Below are 27,319 nucleotides of genomic sequence, written 5' to 3' on the forward strand. Positions count from 1 at the left end.
AAAAAAAAAAATGCAATAATCCCACAGTAAGTAGCTACATGGCAATCTGACCCTCCCCAGGTTTCATCCTGATCTCATAGTTAGAGATTGCCTTAAATCCTGAACCATGAGATTCAATACCCCTTCCAAAATACCTTTTTGATTCTTGTTAAGTTCTTGACCTCAATAACTTTCTGAATCTAATCATGCATTGTATGAAAACATATTTCCTTTATCAGTGATTAAATTAATATGAATGTTATTAAAGGTCCCTTTGTTTGTGTGTTATGAGATAGGGAGAACAGAAGTCCCTGATCTGCCTTCTCTAGACCATTCACCATTTTATGTACTTTTATCATATCGATCTTCTCTCCAAGATAAACAATCCTAATTTTTTCGCTGTCTCTTCATCTGAGAGTTTTTCCCAGGCCCCTGATCATGCTTGTCACCGTTCTCTGAACTCTCTGTGAACTCCCCCAGTTAGTTGTTAGCTGTTAAGAATATAGGGGATATTTGAAAATGAAGGACTCCAAGAAGGCTCAGAAAGCAATCTCCCCCGGTGGTAAAAATGATTTGATACACAGGAATAATAAAGCTTATGCTCAAATAAATTGGTTAGTCTCTAAGGTGCCACAAGTACTCCTTTTCTTTTTGCGAATACAGACTAACACGGCTGTTACTCTGAAACAGGAATAATAATTTCTCTTTGAACTTCAGAGGCACAAGTTTAAGATAAAAATATGTGACAAACAGCAGCCTGTTTGGGGCTAGACCTACAAAGGGGACTTAGATTCAGTTTTGAAAGGCCTAATGTATTGGCATCCTGAAGCTGAGGGGATTCCACAGCCCTGAGTACAGCACCCAGGGTCCCTATAGAATGCATGGGGAGAGTTAGGTACCTAAGAATAAGATTCACAAAAGCCAGCAAGCTGAGTGGGGAGCCGCCTAATGCCGAGGAAAGGCATCCCAGGAAAGCGTTCTAACCACTGAACTATAACAATATAAAGGGGCCACTGCTGCCATAACCACCTCTTTGTCCTCCTCCAGCTGTGCTTTGTGTGGGGCCCAATTCAGTGGGCAGCCTCTGAAAACGCCGGTTGGGTCAGGCCACACAGGCAAGATAGGCAGGGGAATGCCTCGGTCAAGAATTGTCTGGGGCATAGATGCCCAGCAGCTACATCCCAGAGGATCAGGATTTAGGTGGCTTTGTGTATCCCCACAGGCAGACATTTAAGTGCCCTGGGGCTTTCCTGGTGGAAATTTTGGCACCTGCAAAGTTAGGCAGCCACTTAGTGAAGGTTTTGAGGATCTAAATTTTTGAGTTAGCTACCTGAAGTGGCAGGTAAGTACCTAAATCCCTTTGTGCCTCTGATCATCAGTATTGGTAAAAAATGACATCGTTCACTCAGGTTCTAGTAACAGACTTATTCCAAACAGAAATTTACATTACTACAAATATAACTATTCATAATGGCTCGACCCCTCTTCCCAGTGCTCACCCAGCCTTGCTGCTGAGTATCAAGGAAGTGGTAGTGTGGGGGAGTGTCAAAGGGTGTGCCTGCCCTGTTGCATGGTCTACTGGCCAGCATGGCTCTGCTGAGGCCTGCCTCAATTTCCCCTTAACTTATGGCCCCTTAAGTCCAGATGTTCAAAACATTCCCCCTTCTGTGCTCCAATGTAGTAAGTCCTGCATAGTCTTTCCAAAGAAAACTCAAACTTATTAAGTGTTTGTCCCAATTTCAGATGGGCCCAGCTCCCCCTCCCTGAAGGTCTATCCTCTATTTAAAGGTTTGTTTTTTTCACCCCAGTCCCAAGCTGGGCACAGCCCCTCCTCTCTCTGAGGGTCTGTCTTCCCCTCAGGGTTCAACCACCCTTCTGTTCCAGTTCCAAGCTAGGGACAGCCCTTCCTCCCTGAGATCCATCTTCTTGCCCCTGCCCCACTATTGTTTGGCCTTCTTCATGGGTCATCCCTAGTGGTATCTCCCGCCTGCTAACTCAGAGCCCTGCAGGAGCCTTCTTATTCCCTGCAGTGTCTGCAGCCATCTGCCAACAACCTGCAGCAGTCTCCCCTGTTTTAAAGCCCAGGTGCCCTCCATTAAGCCCCATTGGCAGCAGAGTCCAGGTGCAGACTAAGGATTGCAAGCAAACCCACTGTGCACCTGGTACTTCAGACTCAATGGTAGAAAAGAATCAGTGGTCCTAATGGCCTCACACAACAGGGGGAAATGCCCTGTGCATCCACAGGACAGTGGGTTTTTTTTAAACCAATCAGAAAGTAACTAACTAATGTTGTCATTGGAGAGACGAGGTGGGTGAGATAAAATCTTGTGTTGGACCAACTGCTGTTGGTGAGAGAGACAAGCTTTTGAGCTATATAGACTTGAAGAGCTCTGTGTGGCTCGAAGGCTTGTCTTTCTCACCAACAGCAGTTGGTCCAATACAAGATATTACCTCACCCACCTTGTCTCTCTAATATCCTGGGATCAAAATGGCTACAACTGTATATGAAATTGTCATTATCAGCTTAACAGAAGGACTTTGGTTTCATTTGGATTTGGTGTTGGAAAACCCCTAGCATATTCTTTCACAAGTTCCAATTCCAAGATTTTTTGGGCAGTTTTAATTTATAGTTTAACAGCTTTGTCCACAAGCTGGCAGTCATTCTATATCTGTTTCTCTGTCATGGCTTTTCTTCTTCCTGCTTCCAAAATCTACAATCCCTTTACGGCTACAGATGGCACCCTTCAGGGACATCTGCAACATGAGACTCGGCAAGTAGGAGAATCCAGCCTGTGTACGTATAGTTGTACTTTCTGTACAGCTAGGTCTGTTTGTGAAACTGACTCCTCAGGGATTGAGAATGGATTAAAAAAGTGGATGATGAAGATAAATATACGATCACCCAGCCTGTGCTTTAAAGCCCTGAACAGTATTAATCTCTTTGGTTCCTATATTATAACATTTTAAAGTTAGAATACTTGCCTCTTGAAGAACTGGAGCAATCATAAAAGCTGGTCCCCAAAGGAAAGCTGTATCTATTCCATGAGTCTGCTGATCAGAAGTAAATCTAGTTTTGAAAGAAAGATACCCATTGTTAATTCAAATCTTTTATTTTTTTTCAAAGACCTTGTGAAATATTTTGATCCTGTGATTTGCTCACTGCACCAACAGTCTCTAGTTTCCTACGTTAGTGTGTTCCATCAATATCCAGATACCTTTTTCATGACTGATAGCAAGAAGTTTTGGTTTCTCATTTCCCAGCCTTTAGGATCAATAACTTAGACCTCATCCATACTGGCAATAATATATTGTTGACTGAAACATGATTTAAAACATAGTTCAACACAGTTTTCCTAGCCAACAGAGTCAAGTCACATCTATTTTACATGTATTAGAGTATACATGTAATCATGTATTTGTCTTTGTACTAGGCTGTTAACTAGCCTAGAATACAGTTTGAGACAAGTTTATACTCCAGGCAAACCATATTTAAACGTATTTCATGCTAACCATCTTTAAGAACAGTATAGCGAAAATAATTCCATTGCCACTGTAAACAATGCCTTAGTGTGTAAACAGAAGAAAGTCTTTAGTTATCAAACCTGATTTCCTGAGGAGAGAATCTAGAATCTAGAGGGCTAACCCCGTACCAATGGCCCTGTGGAGAAGCAGGCTACTCAGCTTAGTTCATGGATACACACCATACCTGAAATGCCACCTCCAGACAAGACTTAGCCTGCTCAGACTGCCCCATTGGTAAGAAACATCCAGCTGTTCATCCTACTCCCTCAGTAAAGTACTAGCAGGGAGCCTAAAGCACTACTTTGGCGGCCACATGTTTGGATATCAAACTATTCTGGCCTCCTGGGAAGTACAGGCCTTTGGGGGGGATCAAAAGAACCACTTGGTCTTCAACACTTACAAATGCCAATGGAACTCAGATCTGTCAGTCACCTGAGCAGAAGAGCAGCCTGGAGAAAATGCATGAAAAGATCCCTAAACCCTCATAAGGTGCAAGTATGAGATACATTATTTCTAAAACCTTCCTTCCTCATCAAGATCCAGACTCTCCAACTCCCTCCAAACTGTACCTCATAGAAATATTGATCAGCCTTTGCTGAACAACACTATTCCTCCAGCAGGCACAGAGCTGCTGGGGAACTCCTCCTGTAGCTATGCTACCTTCAGCATTCCTGAATTCACTGATCTGGATATTCAAGTGGAAGAGAACAGACACAGGGGTAGATTTTAAGTGGCAGGCTGAAACTTTATTAAAATGTAACATTGGAGAGGGGCACTATTCACCCATCTGTCGTGTTTGATACATTTTAGAATACCTCAAGCATAAAGACATTACTCCTCATCCAAGATAAACATCTGTGAATTCTAATATACACCTGGATCTGTTCCTGGCTGCTTGTGGGACCAGTGCACTAACAGTGAAGGCATTGAAAAAGGGCAACACCAAATGCAGAGCATAGAGCATCCACTAACCCTGATAGACTCTATATGGTTATGGGATGTCTATCACCTTCTCTGCATGCATCACCTCTGCACCCATCCCTCCAATAATTTCCTTACCACAAATCCTCTACATGGGTCAGGGACTCCCACTAGCCTGCACTAAAAGGATAAACCAGTTGGGCAACCCAATGTAGTGGATGAAGCCAATCCACAGCGGGCTAAAGACAGAGCATATCAACCCACCTAACGTTTGGGGATGGGCCAATGACATTGGATACCTTCCTGAATTCTGTGAATTCAATGAGGTTGGCCAAGTAAGCCCTTAAATCATTGGGGCAAAAAGTATTTTCAGTTAATCCTGTAGCTAACCATAGTCATAGTTCCATAATGGGTGAGACATCACCTGTGGATTTGTGTTGGCACACGGTGCACATTTTTGGAATCTATTGTCCTGAAAACAAGTTAGAGCATCTACAATGCCATTTTCTACCCTGGCCACACACACACACACATATATGTAAAACAAAATGCCCTCACTAGTCTCATTACCCATGCCAACTTTGCTGACTGATGATTCGCTATGTGGTCCACTGCCTGGTTGTCTAGTTGTCCCTTGGGGACCTCTTCTGCCCTTTCTCTCTGCAGACCAGCCACTTACATCTCCCTTTTATCATGGATGGAGTTAATGAGGTACATCTGCCATACAGAATCAGTAGAACTTCTGCAGGTTTATGCAAGTTCTAACACCAGATGACAGTGTAGGTAAACAGAATAGCATTACCCCTGTTACATAGATCATGAAACTGATAGAGTAAAGAGCAATGGAGAGAGTCTTGGGGATCTGATATTTTCCAGTGAATACAAAGTTTCCCTCCTAAACTATTCATTTGCACGTGTTCATGATACTTTCTAGTGGTTAATCCAGAGTCTCATGACCCCATAGCTAAAGGAGCTCTTCCTTAGCTCAAGTGGAAGAGGCCTGTATTTTCAGTGTTTACAGTCCCAAGTTCTGTCTCCAGTAATGACTGTGGTGTCTGAATATAGACACACAAGGAGCATATTATTGTTGGAAAGTAACGTCTCCTTAATTGAAAATCAGGAGCTGATACACTGAGGAGGCTCATATATGTCCTTCCAGCAAAGGGTGCAGTGTTTTTCATGGCAAATCCATAAGAATGGCCAGACTGGGTCAGCCCAAAGGTCCATCTCACCCAGTGTCCTGTCTACTGACAGTGGCCAGTGCCAGGTGCCCCAGAGGGAATGAACAGAACAGGCAATCACCAAGTGATCCATCCCCTGTTGCCCATTCCCAGCTTCTGGCCAAGAGGAGATGCCACTATATCCAGGTGGAAAAGAGAACTGCCCTCTCCTTGGAAGATGATGTAGCACACAAAGTCCTATTGCAGAATAACTGATGCTTCCCTGAGAGTACATTCAAGTATTTATGGCCTTCTCTGCAAGCCTTTCAATCTACATTGCCTAAATTAATTGACATTTGTCAAATGGCTGCAGAAACTGACCAAATCTCTGACTGCCAGACACAGAACTGGTATTACATAATTGATTCTTCATGCTGAAGATGTAACACTACTTAACTTTAAACACAGTCCTTTTACAGTAAATATTTTACACACCAGTCATCAGACAAAGAATAAAAGTAATTGCCTTAGCTACCTGTAAGACACAGTCTTATTTAGGTCTGGCTGGAAAACAAGAGTTCCATTTTGCAAAATAATTCAGGTTTCATCATTTGTTTTCAATCTGGATCAGAATAAGACCTAGACCTTTTGAATTTTTTTTTGTTAAAGAGAAAAATGGGGAAAGGGGAAGGGGCACACATCACAGGCAGTGGTCCAGCTGACTAGCTGATTCATATTTAGTCAGGAAGGTAAAATGAGAGAGAGACAGAGAGACCTCAGAATACCACATAGCCCGGTCGTTGTGACACTCACATGGGATGCAGGAGACTCTAAAGTTCCTGCTCTGAATCAGACAGAGCAAAAGTAAAGCATGAATGCCCAGTAATCACTGGGCTATTGAGTGTTCTGGGGTCTCGCTCTCATTTTGACCTTGTCTGAATATGGATCAGCATTTTCTAACAGAAAAATGTTTAATCAAAAAATTCCTGACTAGCTCTAATGGTGTCATCATTACCTTTAATGTCCTTCAGTTATTTTGAAATGTATATGACATTGCTAAAGTTTCCATACACTGACTTTATGTGGTTTTATTGCTTAGGAAAGGATTCTCTCAATGGTGTCTGTGTCATCATACCTCTATATGTGCATAGCACATTGTATCTGATCCTGAAGGAGTTCAGTATCTTAGTAATTCCAAAAGAACTGTGGCAAAAAAAGGGAAATGTACCCAATGTTCTAGTTGTTAAAATAGTGGAGAGTTTGGGAGAGTATATTGAGTCAAAGGTTCATGTGCCTGAGGACTTGCTCCAGGCTCTACCTAATTGGGTGTGTGACAGAAAACTTTCAGTAAGAAACTTTGCTTGATAAAGATATTTATATTCTTATAAAAATTTGAACGTGTTGCAAGAAGAAGGGATTTAAGAAGGGAACCCATTTATTTTTCTTCCTGCAACAGTCCCACTACCTCAGACATATATGAAATAACAAGCTATAATTTGATTTTTAACAGGGTGTTTATAAAGGTGATTGCTTCAACAGACTGAAAACAAACAACACAGGTTATATGTTTAGGGCTTTGCAGAGTGTATGTCAGGAGATCATCATACACCAGGATTTTTGATTTTTAAATCTGTTTTTGATATCTGAGTTTATGTATTATAACCAATCCCAGTTTCATCCTTTGTAAAAGTTCAGAGTTTTCTGAATTGTCTGGCTGTTTTAATAGCTAAGATTTTTGGTTGTTTTTAAAGGCTTACCCTAATAAGTTTGTTTCTTTTAAATTCTCTTAATTCTAACCTCAAAAGCTTTTCACTGATTCAACAAGTTTTCTTTACTCTTGATTTAGCTGTAATAATATTAATACAAAGATAAAAATACCCTATGCAAGGGTGAGAGTAAGTGGGAAATCATAGGGAAGCAAATGTATCCAAAGGAGAAGATGAAAGTGTTTATGTTTATGTATTTGATTTGCACATACAAATACCAGTTATATGTCTAATTGGCTGTTTGTACATACAAACACCACAGCTGATCTTGCAATCATGAACATAAATTAGGCATGCAAATGAACTCACTCATGTTGAAAATGCAGGCCCTTCTACTCATGCCCCAATCTACTGTGTTTCTCATAGTCTATGAAAGCTAGTTAGCCTATACACATTTCCCACTGTTTGATGTTGTCCCACTTTTCCTTTTTTAAAGATGTTAACCAAGTCTTGAATCTTAACATGCACATATGGTGTAGTCTTTAAAGCTGTTTGTCATAGACCATCACTTCAAGTCCTTTTCTAACTGTTGAGCTATTGAATTCTTTTATTATTTCATTGCCTCAGTGTGAGGCACTAAAACACAAAGCAGAATCCGACAGGCCACAGTTGTTGTATGTTATTTGCAACGACCACATGGCCAGATTCCATCATTGGAGATTTTTCAGCGCAAGCTGGACAAACACCTGTCAGGGATAGTCTAGAAAATACTTAGTCCTGCCATGAGTGCAGGGGACTGGACTAGAGGACCTCTCGAGGTCCCTTCCAGTTCCATGATTCTAAAACTATTGTTGGGAGGACATCTTTAAAAACACAACTTTCACAGTAAGTCTTTGTGAACTAATAAGATACCAAAAGAAAACATGCAGATTTCAGTTTTCTCTTCTATAAAGAAGAAAAATATTAAGTAAAATCCTACAATATTACCCGTAATGATTCTATTTAATTTCTCAAGAAATATCAGATCAAATGCATAGAACTTTTTTGTGCTACAAACATCTAAGTAGCTTTAGATACTTGATTAATTCTACTGAAGCAATGAGACTGCTTTCAAATGCAAGCACTATGCCCAGTAATAAGTGACTGCAAGATCTGGCCTTGAAGTATTGATAGCAGAAGTGGAGAATAGATAGGACTACAAACTTCACATCACTGAAGACTACATGAGGAATTCTTTTATTAATGTGCATTAAATCACTGCTATTTACCCTTGATATGAATATCCAAAGAGCCCTAATGGTTAAAAGTATAGACAGAAACATTGTTAAGCAGAAATATTAAATATAAATATTTGAAACATCATACGACCCATTCTATTAAACAAACACCTGGGAACTTTCCTCAAGTGTTATTTATTTAAGGAGGCGGGAATATTGCTTTTGAAGTAAAATCTAAGTTAAATGTTACATGAACGATGCAAAATATTTGTACTGTTTTACTGTAAACTTCTCTTGTTAAGGCAAAGGGATACAATTTTATCATTATTATTATTATTATCACCAAAATAAATATAAAATAATTGTTACACTGGATCTGCAATAAATATAAATACAATATGACAGATAGGAAAGAGACTGATAGCTTACTCATGCATTAATCCTCGCACCACTGTGTTTCCATGGACATGAGATTCAAAGAATAAGGTGTACAAATAAGGCAACAGCGTGTATCTAATCAATAGTGTAGACCGAGCTATCTCAGCAAATTCTGCTCCAAACACTGCAGGGTCTTGCTCCTACCAAAGAAAAAGTTATTTGTTTTGTATTTAAGTTTACAAATATGCAATTATTACACAGAAAGTAGCCTGTCATAATTTAAGAAAAGCTTCTATTGACATGAACAGTCTACAGCTGAATGCTTAGAGTAAAAAAAAAAAAACCCTAGACTAATAGTATAGAAAATAAGAGGAATCCAGTCTTACACTGATTTAGAAACCTTTTATTCGTAAATATATCTGTGAACGTCATAAGCCATGGACTTGATCCTTAGCGGTGCTGAGCAACTGCAATTGCCCTAAAGGTCACTAAAGTCATTGAGAGTTGTAGATTTTTCGGTCCTCTCAGGATCAGACTCTGTATATTTAGAAATCATTTCACCACTGAAATGCAGCTACCTCTGGGGTAGAATGTGGAAGATAAATGGAAAATGGATACTCAATATGCTGCCAAACAGAGGGAAGAGGGAAATTCTTTTGGCCAAGACCATAGAGACAAACCTGTATGAAAAGTACTTTGTGATTTTATGGCCTTTGGGTGAAATTGTGGCCCCCCTGAAGTCAGTAGCAAAACTCCCATTGAATTCAATGGGCCAAGATTTCATACTTATTTTTAAGAGGTCTCAGCTTGGTTTGTTACTCTGCACTACAATTTTTGGATGCAAATAAATGCAGACCAAATATTTTGGGGGCACGCTTAATTGAACCTAGACATCTACCTACCTGATTTCAAATACTACTAGATAGTTAGTCTTAATGACATCAATTATGCTTACAAATATTTGTGCATATAATTCTTAGGGCACAATAGGGTAGGCCATTACTAAAAACCAGGTTGTGATTTGAAAGTAGTGCAGGAAATTTAGCTACACATTTTCCAGCAAAATTAATCGAAAATGTGTTCAGTCCCCTGCCCTACTTTAAAAAGCTCAACCCTCATTCCTAAAATCTATACACAGAAGACAGGACTTCTATTTTTAAGGTTTTGTCAAAAAGACCCTCACTAGAAACTGTATGGCCTCCTCAGAAGGAGAAAGAGCAGATTCAAAAATTCACTGGACATTGTTGACCTGTTGTATTCAGTGGATTCACTCTGCTATTTATTGAAGTTCATAGAAACTATGGACTGAGATCATGAAAAGGAGTTGTAAGACTCCATATCTGTTTTAAAAATTTCTCCTTAAATGAGTCAGTTTCTCTTTAAAATACTGCATTATGAATTCCTGGAATAATGAAACATAAAAGGAACAGAAATAAGAAAATTTTGCTTTTATATTATCTAGTGTTTTTCAGGCAAGCATATTATTAAGCCATGCAACATCCCTGTGAGTCAGACAAACCAGATGCTTAAGATCAAATTTTAATATTACACTTAAGTTATTTTTTTAGTTATTTTACCCTCTCTTATACATACATCTGCATTAGTCAATAACCATGTTTCCTACTGGTTTCTAAGCTCTGGAATGCCAGCTACTTTTTAAAAGTGGAATATTTTTACCACTTGGACAGCCCTAGTGTACAAATATTGTCTAAATACAGTAAAAATAGTCAGTCGCTGAGTCACTTAAAGCTCCCTGCAAATTAGACTTTTACAAAAAATGAACAGAACTGTTTTATGATTTTTAACAGTATAAGAAAGAATTAATTCTAGTTGCTCAATTCACTTTTTCTTGAATTGGCAGGTAGTAATTTGAGTGTGTGGGGGGAACATCATGTGGGCCCTATTCTGCAGCCCTTACTAATGCCTTACTCCTCAAATGGATCCATCAACATAAGGATGACGGAATTGGGCCCTTGACCTACTTATTTATGAGTTGATAAGCTACAGCCTTCATGAAGAAAGCATTCATGTAGGCATATGTTTATATTTCCATTGTATGCACTCATGTTTGACATGCAAATTAACTACCAACCTGTATGTAGACTACAAATATACTCTCATGTAGGTCAAACACAATTTTACATTTTCATGCACAAATGGGTGCATGCACGAGCGCAAATCAGATAACTATAAATCTAAATACAGTGGACACCCTACACACAGCATATTTACCCACAGTAGTATCTGAAAAACCAGACATTTCCTATTCTAATTATAGGGAAATACTTTGATATTTCCTATGCCATTGAAAGGTAAATGTGGGGGCAAGTCTTGACTTTTTAATAGCAACCATTGTGCCTGTTTCCATGTGCAATTGCCCAACTTTTAAAGGCACATACCCATTTGTGCAGGCAAATGTGAATGCTTGTGGGTGCCCCTGTTACATCTGCCTTTAAAAATCTGGCCTTGCAGCAAAATGAAAGTGAACGGTCACAACATGAACTCCATCTTTGCACATTTCATCTTACAAAAGTAAAAACAGCCTCTTGTAAAAGCAGAATCTTTCTTGTTACAGCACAGTGGACAAATATAATGTATATCCAAAGACCAGAGGACCTTCAACCTTTCAGCAGCTAGAAACAACATGATATTTCTTTCTAGCTGAGATAAGAGCTAGAATGAGTATATGGATACAGAGTTAGATTTGATCATGCGCTTTTTCAGTTATGAATTAAGTTTAGTTGTTTTTTTTCAGATTTCAATTATTCTAGGCTGAGTAACTGTTGTTTCTACTGCTACTGTCCTTGAAGTTTCTAATGTATAAGAAATATAATTTGTCTAAAACTTCTAATTATGATATATGTCTGAAGCTTAATTTAAGATAATGCAGGCTGTACCCTGTCTACCTCTTCCTGTAATGTATGTTAAAAGGTGAACATAAAAGCATTTTAAAAACATTCTAAGCAAATAAAAGGATATCTTATATGTTCATATTTTAAAATTACAACCAAACAATAATTTATGGACAGGAGATAATTTATGGACAGGAGATAATTGCAAATCTGTTCCTCCTTCATTTGCCTTCAAATAATTGTTTCCCTGCAAGACTTGATAACATCACTAACACCTAAAAGAGAACAGGAAACAAAAACTAGGGTGTTGGTAGGTAAATCATGGAGGAAGTGATTTTTATCTACATTTTTGTAATTGTAAACTGTGAACAAATTTATTTCTATGCAGCTTTGGGATATTAGACTTTTTTTTAAAGTTTCGATCCATTTTTAAATTATGGGAATGCATAACAATCCCTTCTGTGCGTGACATCTGATAGCACTGCACCATATAAAAGATTCCTGTTCACCCAACAAGGATTTACTCACAAAAATGCAGAATGATTTCTGAGAGTACAATTTAAATATTACAATGATGAATATGAAAATCAAGGGCTGCAGCATTTAGTAGCTTTGCTTTCTTACCATCTGGCCCTCTCCATTATGATTTCTGGAGAAAGGATAAAATGAACCAAGTTGCATCCATCGTAAGCAGAGTTCATAAGTTGTATCAAGGAGAAACCCACAGATATCAGCACCAATCTGAAGAAACATAATACTTAAATAAGTGCTCATGAGTGTAAGAGTTGCACAGTCAGGCCCTAAATCAATGTTACAGTGAAACCTGTTAATAAAGGTCAACAAAAGGACATTTTTCTGGTGATTTTATCAGGTGGTCCCACAATATAGTGTAATGAACATGGAAAAAAATTTGCAGGGACTGAGAATGTCAATATAGATTTGACTATATTTTAATAATTGTATTATTTCTTCAATTCAGCTTGCAAAATTAGAAATATAGTTTGGAATATGAATGATGAAACATATATCAGGAAGGAAATCTATTTTTGCTGGTGTAATGCAGACCCTGGTTTTGGGCAGGCAGGATCAAAGCTGGGACCTCTGGAGCTTAGTGCATGAGCTTCTACCACATGACCTAAAAGCCAACTGGCTGTTAGCTAAGGCTGTAGAGCAGACTCAATCGCTCTCTCTTTAAGTGGTCTTGGTGCCACTAGATGGGACAGAACACCACACCCAGAAGGTGTGTGGGTTACACTGGCACATCACACAATTGTTTCATATGAGAATCTTTCATTCTTCTTTAACTAGAAAAAATTGACAAAGTTAAATTTAATCAGCACCTGCTTGCCATATCAAGCATTTAATTTAAGCAAACATTTGGATTAATTTCAAACGGTATTATGTATGAAACAGTGAGAGCCTTTAGACAGACTTACATATGGAATCCCAAAGAGATTAAATTCCAACATTCCAATTATTGACATGTGCATATCTTTCCAGCGTGAAAAGTTGTCACCTAGCCAGTGACCGGAATATTTCCCACTTCCGACAAATGTAGAACGACTCAGAACGAATGCTCGCTTTCCAGTGGCCTTCTGAACAGCACTGGGAAAAAAATGCATAAACATACAGTGAAGAAAACCCAGCTAAAGCAGTTTTCACATTATAAGCTTAATTCTGAAGTCCCCATATAGGCAAAATTTTTGTTAAGGTCAATGAGAGTTTTATCCATATAATAACTATTATTGTGGTCCGTTACATTCTTGAGTCATGTAAAATACAGAAATCAGTACTGCATCCTTGTCAAGAAAAATGACAACCATAAGTTGGTAAGAATGTATATCATGATTGTCATGCAGATCATGGAATCCAGGAAGTTTAGGGTCGTGTACTCATTCAGGTTCCTCATGAATCTGAATGTATGTGACTAAGAACATAAGAATCTCTCACGATTTGTATTTATGTTCTTCTGAGGCTTGGTTTTCCCTTAGAGAGCCATTTATCAGGTTGAAATAAAACTAGAGCAGGTCTTGTTGTGGAATTTCCACCATCCAGAAACTGAAACATACTATGAGAAGACCAGACCTCTCAATAGTTTGATACTCCAGAAGCTCCCCAAATTATTTTTAAAAAAAGGCCAGTGAGAAACATATACACACAAATACAAGGAAACGTACAAATACTGGAACTTGTGTCATCCCTACTTATATTCATGTTTTGTTTTAGTTTAAGATGTCCGTGTTGTTTGGAAATGTTGTGCAAATAAGTTAGCAAGTTAGTTGTGGGTGAGAGACTGAGTGAAAATGGGACAATGCTTAAATAAGCAGGTAAAGTGAGTTAGACTCATAGACTTTAAGGTCAGAAGGAACCATTGTGATCATCTAGTCTGACCTGCACATTGCAAGCCATGAAACCTCACACACCCACTCCTGTAATAGACCCCTAACCTCTGGCTGAGTTACTGAAATCCTCAAATCAGAGTTTAAGGACTTAAAGTTAAAGAGAATTCACCTAGTTTAAACATGGAAGTGCACCGTTCTCCATGCTGCAGAGGAAGCTGGAAATCCTTCAGGGTCTCTGCCAATCTGATATGGGGGAAAATTCCTTCCCAACCCCAAATATGGTGATCAGTTAGACCCTGAACATGTCCACACTACTTGAGCGTGCGTAGGTGTTGGATGAAAGTCCAGGTGACGAGTTGTCCAAATTTTACACCCAAAACAAACTATAGGACTGCACAGAAGGCTAATAGAGTGAGGTACTTGGCAAGAACACGGTCAGACAAAGAACCAGGCTGGTGAACTCACCATGAAGGCCCCCTGAAAACTCCGGACTATCAAGACTTGACAGGGCACTACATAAAGGAAAGAGGGTGGCTGCAAAGCAACACCTAAACTTTAAGACAGTACTCTTTTGAGGACACAGAAAGAGGAGGGAAATTAAAAATCTGGATGAACATGGAGACTTACAGAATGGGAAAGAAGGGACAGCAGTGGTTAAGTACCCAAAATATGAGGTGTCCCCAAAATATTTCATAAAGTTTCAAAGTCATTTCAAAAGTAGGGCAAAATTCTCTTCTCAGCTCCACACAGAAGTACTCAGCTCCAATATCTGCGGTCCTTACATGTACAGAACTCCTACTGAGATCAAAATTTATCTGCAATTATAGGAAGAGCGAAGAGTGAAACTGAGAAATATTATGCGAATCTTAGAGGAGAAATGTTGCCATAGTTTGTTACTGCAGAGTATGCCCGTCTTTTCATAATATTTATGATGACTTCTGATGTTATCAAGACTCCTCCCAAAATTACCATGTCTAATCTGTAGCCTTGACAATAAACTCTAATATCTATATTCATATTGCTATTAGTAAGTCTGACACCCCTCTACATTTACATGGTTATCCAGTCTCATATCTTTTCCCATAACATTCACTGTATAAAAATAATTGTACTACTTTGCTTTTAATATAGGAATTTGTTTATGTAGTACTATTAGATAATAAAGTATTAGAATATCAGGGTTGGAAGGGACCACAGGAGGTCATCTAGTCCAACCCCCTGCTCAAAGCAGGACCAATCCCCAATTTTTGCCCCAGATCCCTAAATGGCACCCTCAAGGATTGAACTTACAACCCTGGGTTTAGCAGGCCAATGCTCAAACCCCTGAGCTATCCCTCCCCTCAACCCCTGAGTATTGCTTTGATGGCAAGTATAAAGCCAAATGGAAGTAACAAACAAGCACCAAATCAAACTATGAAAGAAATCTTGAGTTACGCTAAACAAAATGCATACTTCCTTTCACTGATTTCTCCCCATTTCCTGTCCTGGTAAAACACTGAAAGTTAGGAACCCAAATTCTATTCAATTTCACTTAGATTTGGGCACCTAACTCCTTAGGCTCCCTGGAAAACTGCAGCCTAGATTATTAATACTTTTGTGTATTATCCTCATCAGTTTCCCTTATTAATGAGATTTGCACAAAAGTGCTGGCACACATTTTTATATAAGTGATCTAAGTATTTTACTGTACTGGCTCTTTAACTGGCATAGATTTTTCAAAATGTGTTATGTTGACATTTCTAGAACAAACTGATTGGTTTTCATACAAATAAATAAACATTAAGCTTATGCGCTAACCACTGCAAGGCATACAATGCCTGAAACACAGTGGAATTGGTATGGTTCTGTAGTTCAAGGGGGCCAGTTGATGGAGCGGCCACATAAAACAAGACTCCAGGTCTCTTTTAGAAGTAACATCCTGGAGCATTACTGGCAAAGAAATCTGCCTTCCCTAAACCTTAGTATAGGTCTCCTCAGATAATCCAGCTTTATGTTTGGGGCAAATTACTGCCCCACACTTGCAACACAGTGCTGAGTAGTAGTAATGGGTGGAAAACAATAAACTAGAGCTGGATGACTAGTTTGTAACAAACAATTTAAGAAGTTTTACCACTTTGTGAGTCATCACAGAACCAAATCTGATTTTCTCAAATACATTTGTTTGAAGTTATTCACAGAACATCATCTGTGGATAATTCTCGGGCTGTAAATTGTGTGAGAGCTGATTGTTGCAAGTATTCAGTATTCAAAAGCCATCCTATTTGACTGGAAACAGATCACATGACAGGTTTCTCTTACTTGATTGGATTTCTTAGAATCAGATTTTAGATACAAATACTCATGATTATTACTTTGTAATTCAATTTCTGCAAATATTCTGCAATATATGCAGTTTTGATAAACATTCCTGCCAGTAACATCATTTACTAGATTATTATTTGTGGAAAGTGAATGCAAAAGGGGCATGAACACAGCCATGGAAGACATTTGTTTTTAAAAAATCCAAATGAATATTCTCGGAATATTGTTTGCAGCATTTGCCCAGTTCTACTGCACACCCTGCTTCTGTTTTTAGATGCATTAGGAGCTACTTTATATTTTGAAAATGATTTTTCTGTCTTCAAGAATTCTTTGTGTTTGGTTGAATAAAATGTTTGTATTTTTCATGAACAGTGCTATTCTTCAGAAGCAGGAGGATGGCTGAGAAAGGCACTTTTGTGTGGTGCTATGTTTATGAAGCTGAAATAAGACAGATATGAAAAGGGCCAAAATTGACCTTTACTTTCTGTGTTAGGTCTGTACAGCTGACACAGCATGCAGAGCACACAGCCTTACTGTTTGCGATGGACTGCCTCGTGGGTGGCAGAATACTTGGTTATAAAGCCTCAGGGCAGTTTTTCAGATGTGGAGGTGGACTGAAGGATAGGCTCCTTTAATATCCTAAATACCAGGGTGTGAGATTGTGGGCCACATCTGAATTCTCTACCGAGCTCTCTCTGGCACAGAGACTGTGTATTCTTATGTGGTTGTACAGAAAGTAGCAGAATGATGGGGCCCACACTACCGTTAGTAAATACTAATGTTAAGACTGAGTAAAAACAACATAAGGATGCCAGGTTTTGGCTCTTTATTAATACAACAAAAAGAATTGTGTCTAACCTCAATTTGTACTGAAAACAAGCATGATGTGCCCATTTGATTTTTCTTTTTTGAGAGTCTAAAAAACATATCCAGCCTTTGAACTAACTCTAGTTTCATAGTGACAGATACCGTTAGTCTGAAATAGCTCAGCATTTTCCAGCTGCAAAAATGATAATTTTTACATTAACCTATAACTGCAATGCAATGTAACTCCACCATTCAGAATGCCCTTTGGGTTTTCCTTGCCACATCACAGACGTATGCCAAAAAAATAATATACTCTCCAGGCAAGTCAAGACATGTCCATGAAAAGAGGATTTTTGTTATCTTGGGAGTCTATATTTTTGATTCTTCCTCTAAAGTAATAAATACTCCTTTACATATGACATCATAATTAGCTGCTATGGGAAATGGTTGTGAAATCACTAGATCTGATTCTGTAGCTGTTGTGTGGGAGAACTTTCACAGAAGTCACTGAACTTCTCAGTTTAGTTTCACATGAGTAACAGCTGAAGAATTAGGCCCTATCAGAATTAGGCCCTTTCACTTTATCTGAAATAAATTAACATGACAGAAGCAAAGATTCTGATTCCTTGAAATTGTCCTTAGTACATAAAAAGCAAAGAGAACTAAACAGATATTTCTAAGTAGAGCCCATTTCAAAGTTTCCCATGTAACACCAGCTGTTCTTAAATTCTTGTTTAAACTGCATGTTTAGAAGGAGATACTTGATGACTTACACAAAAGTTGGTGGTGTCTGTGACCAGCCAAAGAGAGAATGTGTGTTATAATGATCCCCCAGATAAGTTTTTGAGTCTGGACATAATGTCTTCTGAGCCAGAGAGTAATCGATAATTCCTGAGAATGACATGTAAAGTTAGAGAATTATTCAGATCAAATTTCAAACCTCTTCACAATTGTATTCAATGAAGAAATACTACAATATAGAACAAAATCCTGAAGATTTTAAAAGGAATAAAAGCTGAAGCACTGCAGGATCTATTCTTTTTAGATTGCTGGGTGTTTAAAGACAATAGTGACAAACCTTCTTCTAGATGGACTTAGCATAGGGTTGACAACTTGGTAATATTTAAAAGCAGACACTCCAGCAGGAGTGCCAGAACCTCCTCTGCTTTGCCTCTTCCCCCAATATCCCACTCCATTCACTCGTCTTCCCCCTACCCCCCCGTTGCTCGCTGCTTTTCCCCTCCCACCCACTGCCCACCCAGGTCAGGAGGGACTCACTTGCAAACCCGGGTCTGGGAGCTGCAGGCGCCTGACACAAGCTGAGTAGTGGCTGGCGCAGGTGATGACCCGGCACCTCCCTGCCTCCCCCGCCTCCAATAACCGGACTTTGGGTGTCCAGCCAGGACATCTGACCGGACACTGTCAGGTTCCCATTTTGATTAGACTTTCCAGTCGAAAACCAAGCACCTGGAAACGCCTAGATATATTATGTTCAAAGGGATGTTTCTATTGAGTAGGCTGTGTTAATGTAGTCCAGTTCTATGCCTAGAAAATCAGATCTTTTAGAAAGGTAATGTAGATTCAAATACTAACACACAAAAGGAAAAATCACTGGATCAATAATAATCCTACAGGATGACACTTGTTTCCTATTGAGTGACAAACTTTAGTAAATTCCAGTGTCAAACAAAAATAAAAATGCAAAGGCACAAAGACCTTGCATAATTATTTGAAATCATGGGTCCTCAATTTGCATATCACTATCATTGTAGATGGCAATTAAGCAGTGTGACTCGTAAGGCCTCTGTGACAGAGTAAGAATTCATAACTAGGCTCAAATCCTGCCTCTCTTTCCCTGCAGCATGTCGGACTTAAAAGACAGTGGAGCTACTGGAGCCCATGCTACTGTATGTTTGAAATGACTACAAAATGTAATCTCCAGTATCTAAAACCATATTAGCATGTCCTCTCTACTCTCCTTCTAGAGCTAGAATCTTTATGATTGGATCCTTTGACACAACAGGCTGTAAAGTCTCCATTGTGGCTGAATTGCATGTGGAATCATTTAATTTACAGTCCATTTCCAAGTAATTTGACAGACAATTCACTAGTTATGGCTAAGTGTAATATTCTGGTGATAAGTAAGTATCAGTTCTGTCCTGCATGAGAAACAAAGGGAAATGTAAAATAAAATTACCAAGACAGAATCCTATTATCATGATTCATTCTTATTTTAAATACTGCAAAGCCTCCTCGATTTCTGCCTCGATCATACAGCTTATTTTCACAATTGTATATTAATCCACAACTTAAGGGGGTTTTTATAGAAAATTGCTTTTTAAGGGCCAGCTTTTCAATCTTCGGCCTCCATTTTTATGGGTTCAGATTACAGGTGCAAATAATTGTGGGTACAGTTGAGATAACAGTGGCTAAGTTTGTTATATATGAATGCAAAGCAGCTTAGATATTTCAGTGACCTTATTTGTGGGTACAATTAATGCCAACAACAAAAGAGGCGTACTTAAGGTGACTATGGAAAGCCTTTAAGGGCTTGATCTTTGAAATCAGTGGGGAGATTGGCCTGGGTAGCAGTGGTAGGATCTGTGTGTAATAGTTAAGTTCAACAAACTCCTACAAATAGAGGAGCAGGGTGAGAATCTTCTTGATATTTCCAGTTTAAAAAAATTTCTATTGTTTTCAGTATTTTACAATCTTTAATAATATTGTACTTTTGTTGTGTTTCATTCATGAGTTTGTTCAGTGTCCTGAGTACCTCAGTGAGGGAACAGGAGATTTAAAAATAAAAATGTTACTGTTACAAAGCATCCATATTGGAGTGCAACAGAGAAAAACAAAGTAAAAATATCCAATATTTCACTGCCAACAATGAACTGTATCAGCTGCCTGCTGCCAATTAGGCTTGCTAGCACAGCAGGGGTCTGTTGGTGAAATGCTGACTAGATTAATTGCTGGATTGTTGGCACCAGCTGCAGGGCTTCTAGTTTCCTGGGACATAGTTTTAACGCCATAGTTTTAATGTTGGGTACTGTAAGAGGTTTGTCCACCCCATCACTCTCCTACAACTTTATTAGAACCTATCTTCCCGAGAGAAGTGTTGCCAAGGATACAGAGATAACTACAGTAGTTACTTTTTTGGAAAAGTGCCTAGGAATCTTGACCTTTCATCACAGATGGGCTGAAGTTTAACCTCTCACATCCAAGTGACACCTACAGCACAACATAGTGGGCCTGATCCAAAGCCCATTCAAGGAAAGATTCCTACTGACTACACTGAGGTGTGGATCAGGCCTTAGAACTACACAAAACTCATGATTCAGTTCACACACGTTTGCTGCAAAATCAGAGAATTCAGGGGGGAAATGGCAATTGGGAACTACATGCTATTTTAATGAAATTGCACCAGTACAAAACAGCAACAAATTTGCCTAGCCGTAGTTTGACTTTAATATTTGGGGGAGTTGGGGGAGGGCTCCAGTCAGGCCAATGGGCCACACGTGGCGGGAGGGCAAATTCCATGCCTGCCTAAGGCTTGCAATTTGGGGGGACAATGCCCCCCGCTCTCTCCCCCAAACTATGCCCATGACAATTTGCCCTAAATTTGCTCCCTTGCCTGGCAGAAAAGTGGTTTTCAAGCCTTGCATACCACAACCCAAAGAAAAAAATATTCTGGGATGGCAGTGTATTCCCTTCCTAGAATAAAATTTCATTACTGCCTATATTCCATGATCTACACCAGCGGTTCTCAAACTTCATTGCACCCCCGACCCCCTTCTGACAACAAAGGATGACCCAAGGAGGGGGGAACCAAAGCCTAACCCTGCCTGAACCCCACTGCCCCGGGTGGGGTGGGGGCAAAGCTGAAGCCCAACAGCTTGAACCCCAAGCAGGGGGCCCATAACCCTGAGCCCCAGCACCAAGGACTGAAGCCCTCAGACTTCGGCTTCAGCCCTGGGAGGTGGGGCTTGGGCTTCGGGGCTGGTCAATGGGGCTTGGGCTTCGGCCCCAGGCTCCAGCAAGTCTAACTTCAGCCCTGGTGACCCCATTAAAATGGGGTCATGACCCACTTTGGGGTCCAGACCCACAGTTTGAGAACTGCTGATCTACACGTTGCCTAATGATAAAGTCCTGGCTGCTTAGTGAGACAGTAAAACTGCATCTGTGAGGCATTGTTTTAGCCAATGTGAAGAGAATAAAGGAGCCTTTAAGATTACTAATAAGATAACCCATTGGATATCTCCTCACTGAAATACTAGTAGAACTAGTACTTTGTGCTGATTGTAAGATTGTGTGTGTATCTGTGCAAGTTATTTTGATGCTAAATTCAGGAACCTCTTGTGAGGTGACATTGACTTGAGAGTGATATACCCTTGTCCCATACAACGTCACAAGTCAAACTTGTAATAAAACTTACAGTGTTCTCACATTAAAGCAACACTGTATTCACACAACGTGGGAGAAAAGAATTCACACACTTCCTGAGGGAATTCACAGAGGGTTCTGCAAAGCATCTAAGCACTTCCACAGAAATTCCACAGAGACTTGTGCAGCACACACAGCTGCTATTGCTGTATATACATAGAGAATTTGACACCTTTTCAAATCTTTGTAATATTTTTCCCTCCTATATAAAATATGGACTTGAAATACCTAAGTTTTCTTCCTGCTGCTTGTGATTTAGAGAGCCACTAAGGGCTTAATTACGGTTGAAAGCTGTAGCCCACAGTAGGGGAAAGGGCAGAGGGCCAGTCTGCAGAAGGAATTCCTGGAGCTCACTTGTGTGCCTCTAAGGGCAGCAGAGGAGCACAGCTTCTGTGCCACTGTGGCTGGATCACTGTTTCTTGAGTGCCCTCTCTTGGCCTGGGGTGGCTCTCCAGCAGCTCTGACTCAGTTTCCTCTCCTCAGGGCTTCTCAGATAAACCCCCCACAGCCTGGTTTAGCTACTCCAATGGCTTAGCCCGAGTCATTTTACAATAATCCCCCCCTTCTGGGGTATACAGGTCCAAAAACAACAAACACAAAAATCCACCACAGAGTAGTCTACAGCCCAGTCTCAAGCTGGGCCCAGCTCCTGCATCCTGAGGGTCTGCTTCTCAGACACTCTTCTGAAATCCCTCTAGCTCAGTGTTCAGTCTTTCCTGAGCTCTTTTCAGTCTCTGTCCCCCTCAGACCCACCTAGACTCCTTCAAGGGGCCACTGGATCTTTTGCTGCATCTCCCATGTTTTCCTTCTTGGAGTCTTTCTGCTCTTCCTTCCCTGCAACAAACTTTCCCTAGGCCTCCTATCTTTCACTAGGAGGCCTAATTAAAGCACCTCACCTGCAAGTTACATGACCTTTCTGCTTCTCCTCATCTGGGGAAGCAAGCTACTTGTGTCACAGATGGGGGTGGGTCCATCTCTGCTTAAAGGGGCCAGCCACCCTGTGACAGCTATCCTTTCACAGGTTGCAGGGTACACTTTTTTCCTATTTGAGGCCAGCTCTGCTAACCAGTGTGCGTGATGAGGCCATACAAAAGACCATGGGGTGGTAATACCAGCAGTAGCACTAACTTGAAGCAGGTCTTTCACTTGGGGAAGTGCAAGGAATGCCATTTGCTTAGCCCTCTGGCACAGTCGCCAGACTGACTGAAGAATGTTTTTATGCTGTCTCCCCCTTAAGGGCTGGGGACAACTGAACCCTAAATGATTATGTAACTGAATCTATACTGATGGAACAATAGGCAAGTAAAGATGGAAAACAAGAAACTTTGCACTGTTTGAGGAAATAACCAATCCAGATAAAGAGTTTTTTAAAAGGCACTTACTAGGAACATAAGGAGGGTAGTTGAGGTCATTAAGAGCACAGCCTGGGTACTGGCCAGTTCCAAAATTGGCTGGTTCATTCATATCCTTAAATAAAAAGTTTTACATATGTACAAGTTGTCTTCTTTATTTTGGAAAAAAGAGAAGGAAAATATACTCAGACATACAATCCAGAGTCCGTCATAGTCAAGGACAGTTTTGAACTCAATACACATCTGGATCCACCAATCAGCTGTCCTGGGGTTAGTGTAGTCAGGAAACACCGAATCTCCTGGGGGCCATGCCTGGAATTGACCGTAAGTATTTGATTAACATATTATGACTTCTGATTTTGAAGAGTCGCTAACACTGAAAAACAACACTGCTACCTACATATAGGCTAATTTAATAAACCAACCTTGCCAACAGCTGGAGTTACTCCATCAGAATTGTTCACCCAGATTCCCATTTCTTGTCCAAGTTCATAGGGCCAATAAGTACCTGGTGCTTCATCCTTACTTAGGAAAGGATCCTAAAAAAAAAGGTATTCCTAGAATAATCATAAGCACTATGGTAACAGCTACTTTCATTACTACTTTTCAGAATAATTTGGCAGATATAGCTAATGTAGATTGTATTAATATTAGATTAAAACTACATTAAAATGGAGTTAAAGTTGAGAGTACCTCTCAGTACAAAACCAAACATTATGATCCCTGGAATTTCAGAGTGAATGGACATCATCCAATACATTTAAGAAATGTCAGTGCTTGTGATTCTATATTAGATTAAACTGATTTTAAAGAAGCATTATAATTTTTCTCTTTCCCCCTGACCCCCATCAGGGTGTCACTATTTGGCAGAGATAAGCTTGTTTGGGTACCCAGTTGTGCCTTTCCTTAATACAACACCTTAATATGTCTGCATTTTTTTAAGTTCAACGTTAAATCTGAATTTCCCGACTTTATAACACTTGATTCTGGGATAATTACAATAGCCCTGTAACATATTTTACCCTAAATTACTGATATATATTCTCAACCTTAACTCCACTTTAACATAAATTTTGTCTGGGAATTTCCATTTCATTAAGAGTTTCATTCATGAACACTAAACAAGAAATTCAAAGGGAATGTTACTATGTAATATTTCCAGTGATTTGAAGATATGAGGTATCAATCATTTTTTAAATGCTCACTTCAGATTCACCAGTACACTCTGGCTTCTTTATGCCATGCTGGAGAGTTCAAAGAAACCAGGAGTGTACATCTCAGTGCCACTTCTTTCCTCCAAATATCTCTGCTTCTTGCACCTCCTTACATTCCCCCTGCACATACACTCTAGCCCAGTCGCTCCTCCCTCCTGTACTTCAAATTTCTCTGTATATACATACACACACATATATACACACACACACACATATACACACACACATATCCCCTTCCCCTGCCCTTCTACACCCCATATATTCCTTTGTATACATATACAATGCACACTTAAACACACACGTTTTTCATTTCCTCCTGCCCTACCTTTCAAAATGGTGACCATCTCCCATTGTTTTAATGGATTAAATGCATAGCTTCCCTCAGTTGCAAGACCTCTTTCAAATGGCCACTGTTTCCCATTTTTTCAAAGGTTTCAGAGTAGCAGCCGTGTTAGTCTGTATTCACAAAAAGAAAAGGAGTACTTGTGGCACCTTAGAGACTAACAAATTTATTTGAGCATAAGCTTTCGTGAGCTACAGCTCACTAAATGCATCCAATGAAGTGAGCTGTAGCTCATGAAAGCTTATGCACAAATAAATTTGTTAGGCTCTAAGGTGGTACAAGTACTCCATTTTTTTCCAAGAGGGTGAAGCGAAGCTGCCTTTAGAGAAGATGGTGGCCCACTACGTTGTCAGGAACACTGAGGACCAGGAAAATGGAGAAAGTAGCCATCTTTGCTCAGGCAGTCAGCGGCCTCAGTCCAGTTGAGAGTAAAAGGAGATAGATGATCTTTTCAATTCTTCCTTATGTGGGGGCAACTGTCCCCTCAATAACATTGAGGAAAAATGGAAGGTTACAGCCATTTTGAAATGTGACGGTTCTTTGTGAGTTCTCTGTAATAGAACAATATTCTTCAGACTCTGCTGAAGGAGCAACTTTTAGTTATGAAGAATAACAGGAAAAAATTATTTATTAGTTCTAGAAACAATTCTTCAAATGTAGACTACTGTACATTATTTCAGTGAGTTTTAATTATAAGGGAAGTTTGAAGAATCTGTGATATTCCATTATTAAGATCATGAGGGACAACAAAAAAAAAGTTTGATACCAACTGTAAATTTCTCAAAAGGCTTCTGTGATTGGGTGTACCTAGCCCTTTCAAGCCCCCTGCTAGAGGCCCTGCTGTCTTACCACATTCCACGCTAGGAAGGAGCAGTAGAGGTGAGCCTGCCAAGAGATGTTGCATACAAGCAGCCAATCAGAGATCAGCAGGCTCAGATAAAAGGAGCTTCAGGGCATTAGCAGGTCAGTTCCTGGTGGGACCAGAGGAGCAAGGAAGGGTGCTCAGTGCTGGTCACAGGAGCTCAAGAAGAGAACCAGAAGATAGGCTCTGGTGATACTTGCATTCATCAAGGAGGAAGAATTTAAGAACTTCAGCCATTAGGTCAGGGTGAAGAGAAAGAGGCTACGTGGGAAAAGGCCCAGGGAATAGCAACAGCAAACTGAAGGAAGCAATGTGTGGCTGTTGTGTGTAGGGTCTCTGGGCTGGGGCCCAGAGTAGTGAACAGGCCAAGATCCTCCTCACTGGCCTACTAGTGAAGTGGCCTAAGTGCCAAGAAGGGGACAAGGCTCTGTTGGGAAGTCCAAGTGAAGGGCAAGACTTAAAGGAGCCCAGAGATGGGGCTGAAGACCTTGGGGAGGGCAGTGTGTTGAAACCTTTGCTACCCCAGGAGGGGTTCATCCATTTTAAACTGTCTGGGTTGGCCAGAGTGCTGAGCCAATGACGACCCACCTAGTGAGGTCAACAACCTGCAGGGCTGTGCTGGGGGCAGGAGAGCTTGCAGCATCACACCCAGCTGACAGAGGCACTCACAAGAGGCGGCGCCTATCACATCTTCTTTTAAAATTAATTTGAACTCCTACTTTAACAGATTTACTTGCAAATTCTTGAAAAAGTCATTCTGTGCTCAAAAAGCCAATGCTGCAATTTTGGCGAGAACAAACTGGATTTTTCCGTGTAAAACAAACAGGCTGAATCCCTATTTTAAGTGCAAAACTCAATTCAATCTTTACCATGGAGCTGCAACTGGTGCCTGAATAATTAAGTAAAGTAAGTGTTAATTAGAATTTTAACCTACTTAAGTAGTTCAGCTTTGAAAAAGAGAACTGTCCAAGAGCAGTAATTATTTTTTAATTCTGGAAAAGATGGTTCCCAAGAGATACCAAAGCTCTAACAAGTTGGCTTAATGAGCTACTCCTAATAAAAATCTCTGATTTCTTTTAGCTGAAAAGTTATTCCAGTGTATAAATCTACTATATAATGCAGCTTTAACATCATCCTAAGGAGAACAAAAACTGCCATACCTGATTCTGCATTCAATAAAAAGTTTTTTTAGCACCCGTTAACTCTTCTGACACTATAGCTTTTAGTTGTTCATTTAGGGACTGGTTCTGGGAGGTGCTATGCACTTTCAAATTTCATTGACTTCAGTGAGAGTTGTCGGTAATCAGCACCTCCCAAAATCAGGCCACACTTATCTATGTGCCCAAAAATGGATTCGGGGCCCAATTGTATGCACCCACATTTGAAAAGTTAAGCCTCAGCACCTCACAAAACTGGATCCTTAGCTGCTAAAATAATTGAATATTATTTTTAACCCTGAAGTCTAGCTAATCAAAAAATGTTAAATGATTTTAAATGACTTAAATGACTGCTTCTTGGAGCAGCTAGTCCTGGAACCCACAAGAAGACAGGCAATTCTTGATTTAGTCCTAAGTGCAGCACAGGATCTGGTCCAAGAGGTGAATATAGCTGGACCACTTGGTAATAGTGACCATAATATAATTAAATTTAACATCCCTGTGGCAGGGAAAACACCACAGCAGCCCAACACTGTAGCATTTAATTCCAGAAAGGGGAACTACACAAAAATGAGGAGGTTAGTTAAACAGAAATTAAAAGTTACAGCACCAAAGTAAAATCTGTGCAAGCTGCAGGAAAACTTTTTAAAGACACCATAATAGAGGCTCAACTTAAATGTATACCCCCAAATTAAAAAACATAGTATGAGAACCAAAAAAGAGCCACCATGGCTAAACAACAAAGTAAAAGAAGCAGGGAGAGGCA

The 27,319-nt window shown here is 39.9% G+C and overlaps 1 protein-coding gene across 1 annotated transcript in view; it reads right to left on the reverse strand.

Annotated features, from left to right (window-relative positions):
- LOC140910706 (sucrase-isomaltase, intestinal-like) overlaps positions 1-27,319 on the reverse strand; it is a 98,657-nt gene that overhangs the window by 22,383 nt on the left and 48,955 nt on the right. Inside the window, exons 8-14 of the mRNA XM_073342416.1 lie at positions 23,403-23,516; positions 23,173-23,289; positions 23,008-23,092; positions 17,959-18,076; positions 13,172-13,340; positions 12,360-12,476; positions 8,935-9,083 (exon numbers count right to left, since the gene is read on the reverse strand). Coding sequence (XP_073198517.1) covers positions 8,935-9,083; positions 12,360-12,476; positions 13,172-13,340; positions 17,959-18,076; positions 23,008-23,092; positions 23,173-23,289; positions 23,403-23,516 — 869 coding nt within the window. The remainder of the gene's footprint in view (positions 1-8,934; positions 9,084-12,359; positions 12,477-13,171; positions 13,341-17,958; positions 18,077-23,007; positions 23,093-23,172; positions 23,290-23,402; positions 23,517-27,319) is intronic.

Source organism: Lepidochelys kempii, chromosome 1 (genome assembly GCF_965140265.1).
Source record: "Lepidochelys kempii isolate rLepKem1 chromosome 1, rLepKem1.hap2, whole genome shotgun sequence".
Taxonomy (NCBI): domain Eukaryota; kingdom Metazoa; phylum Chordata; order Testudines; family Cheloniidae; genus Lepidochelys; species Lepidochelys kempii.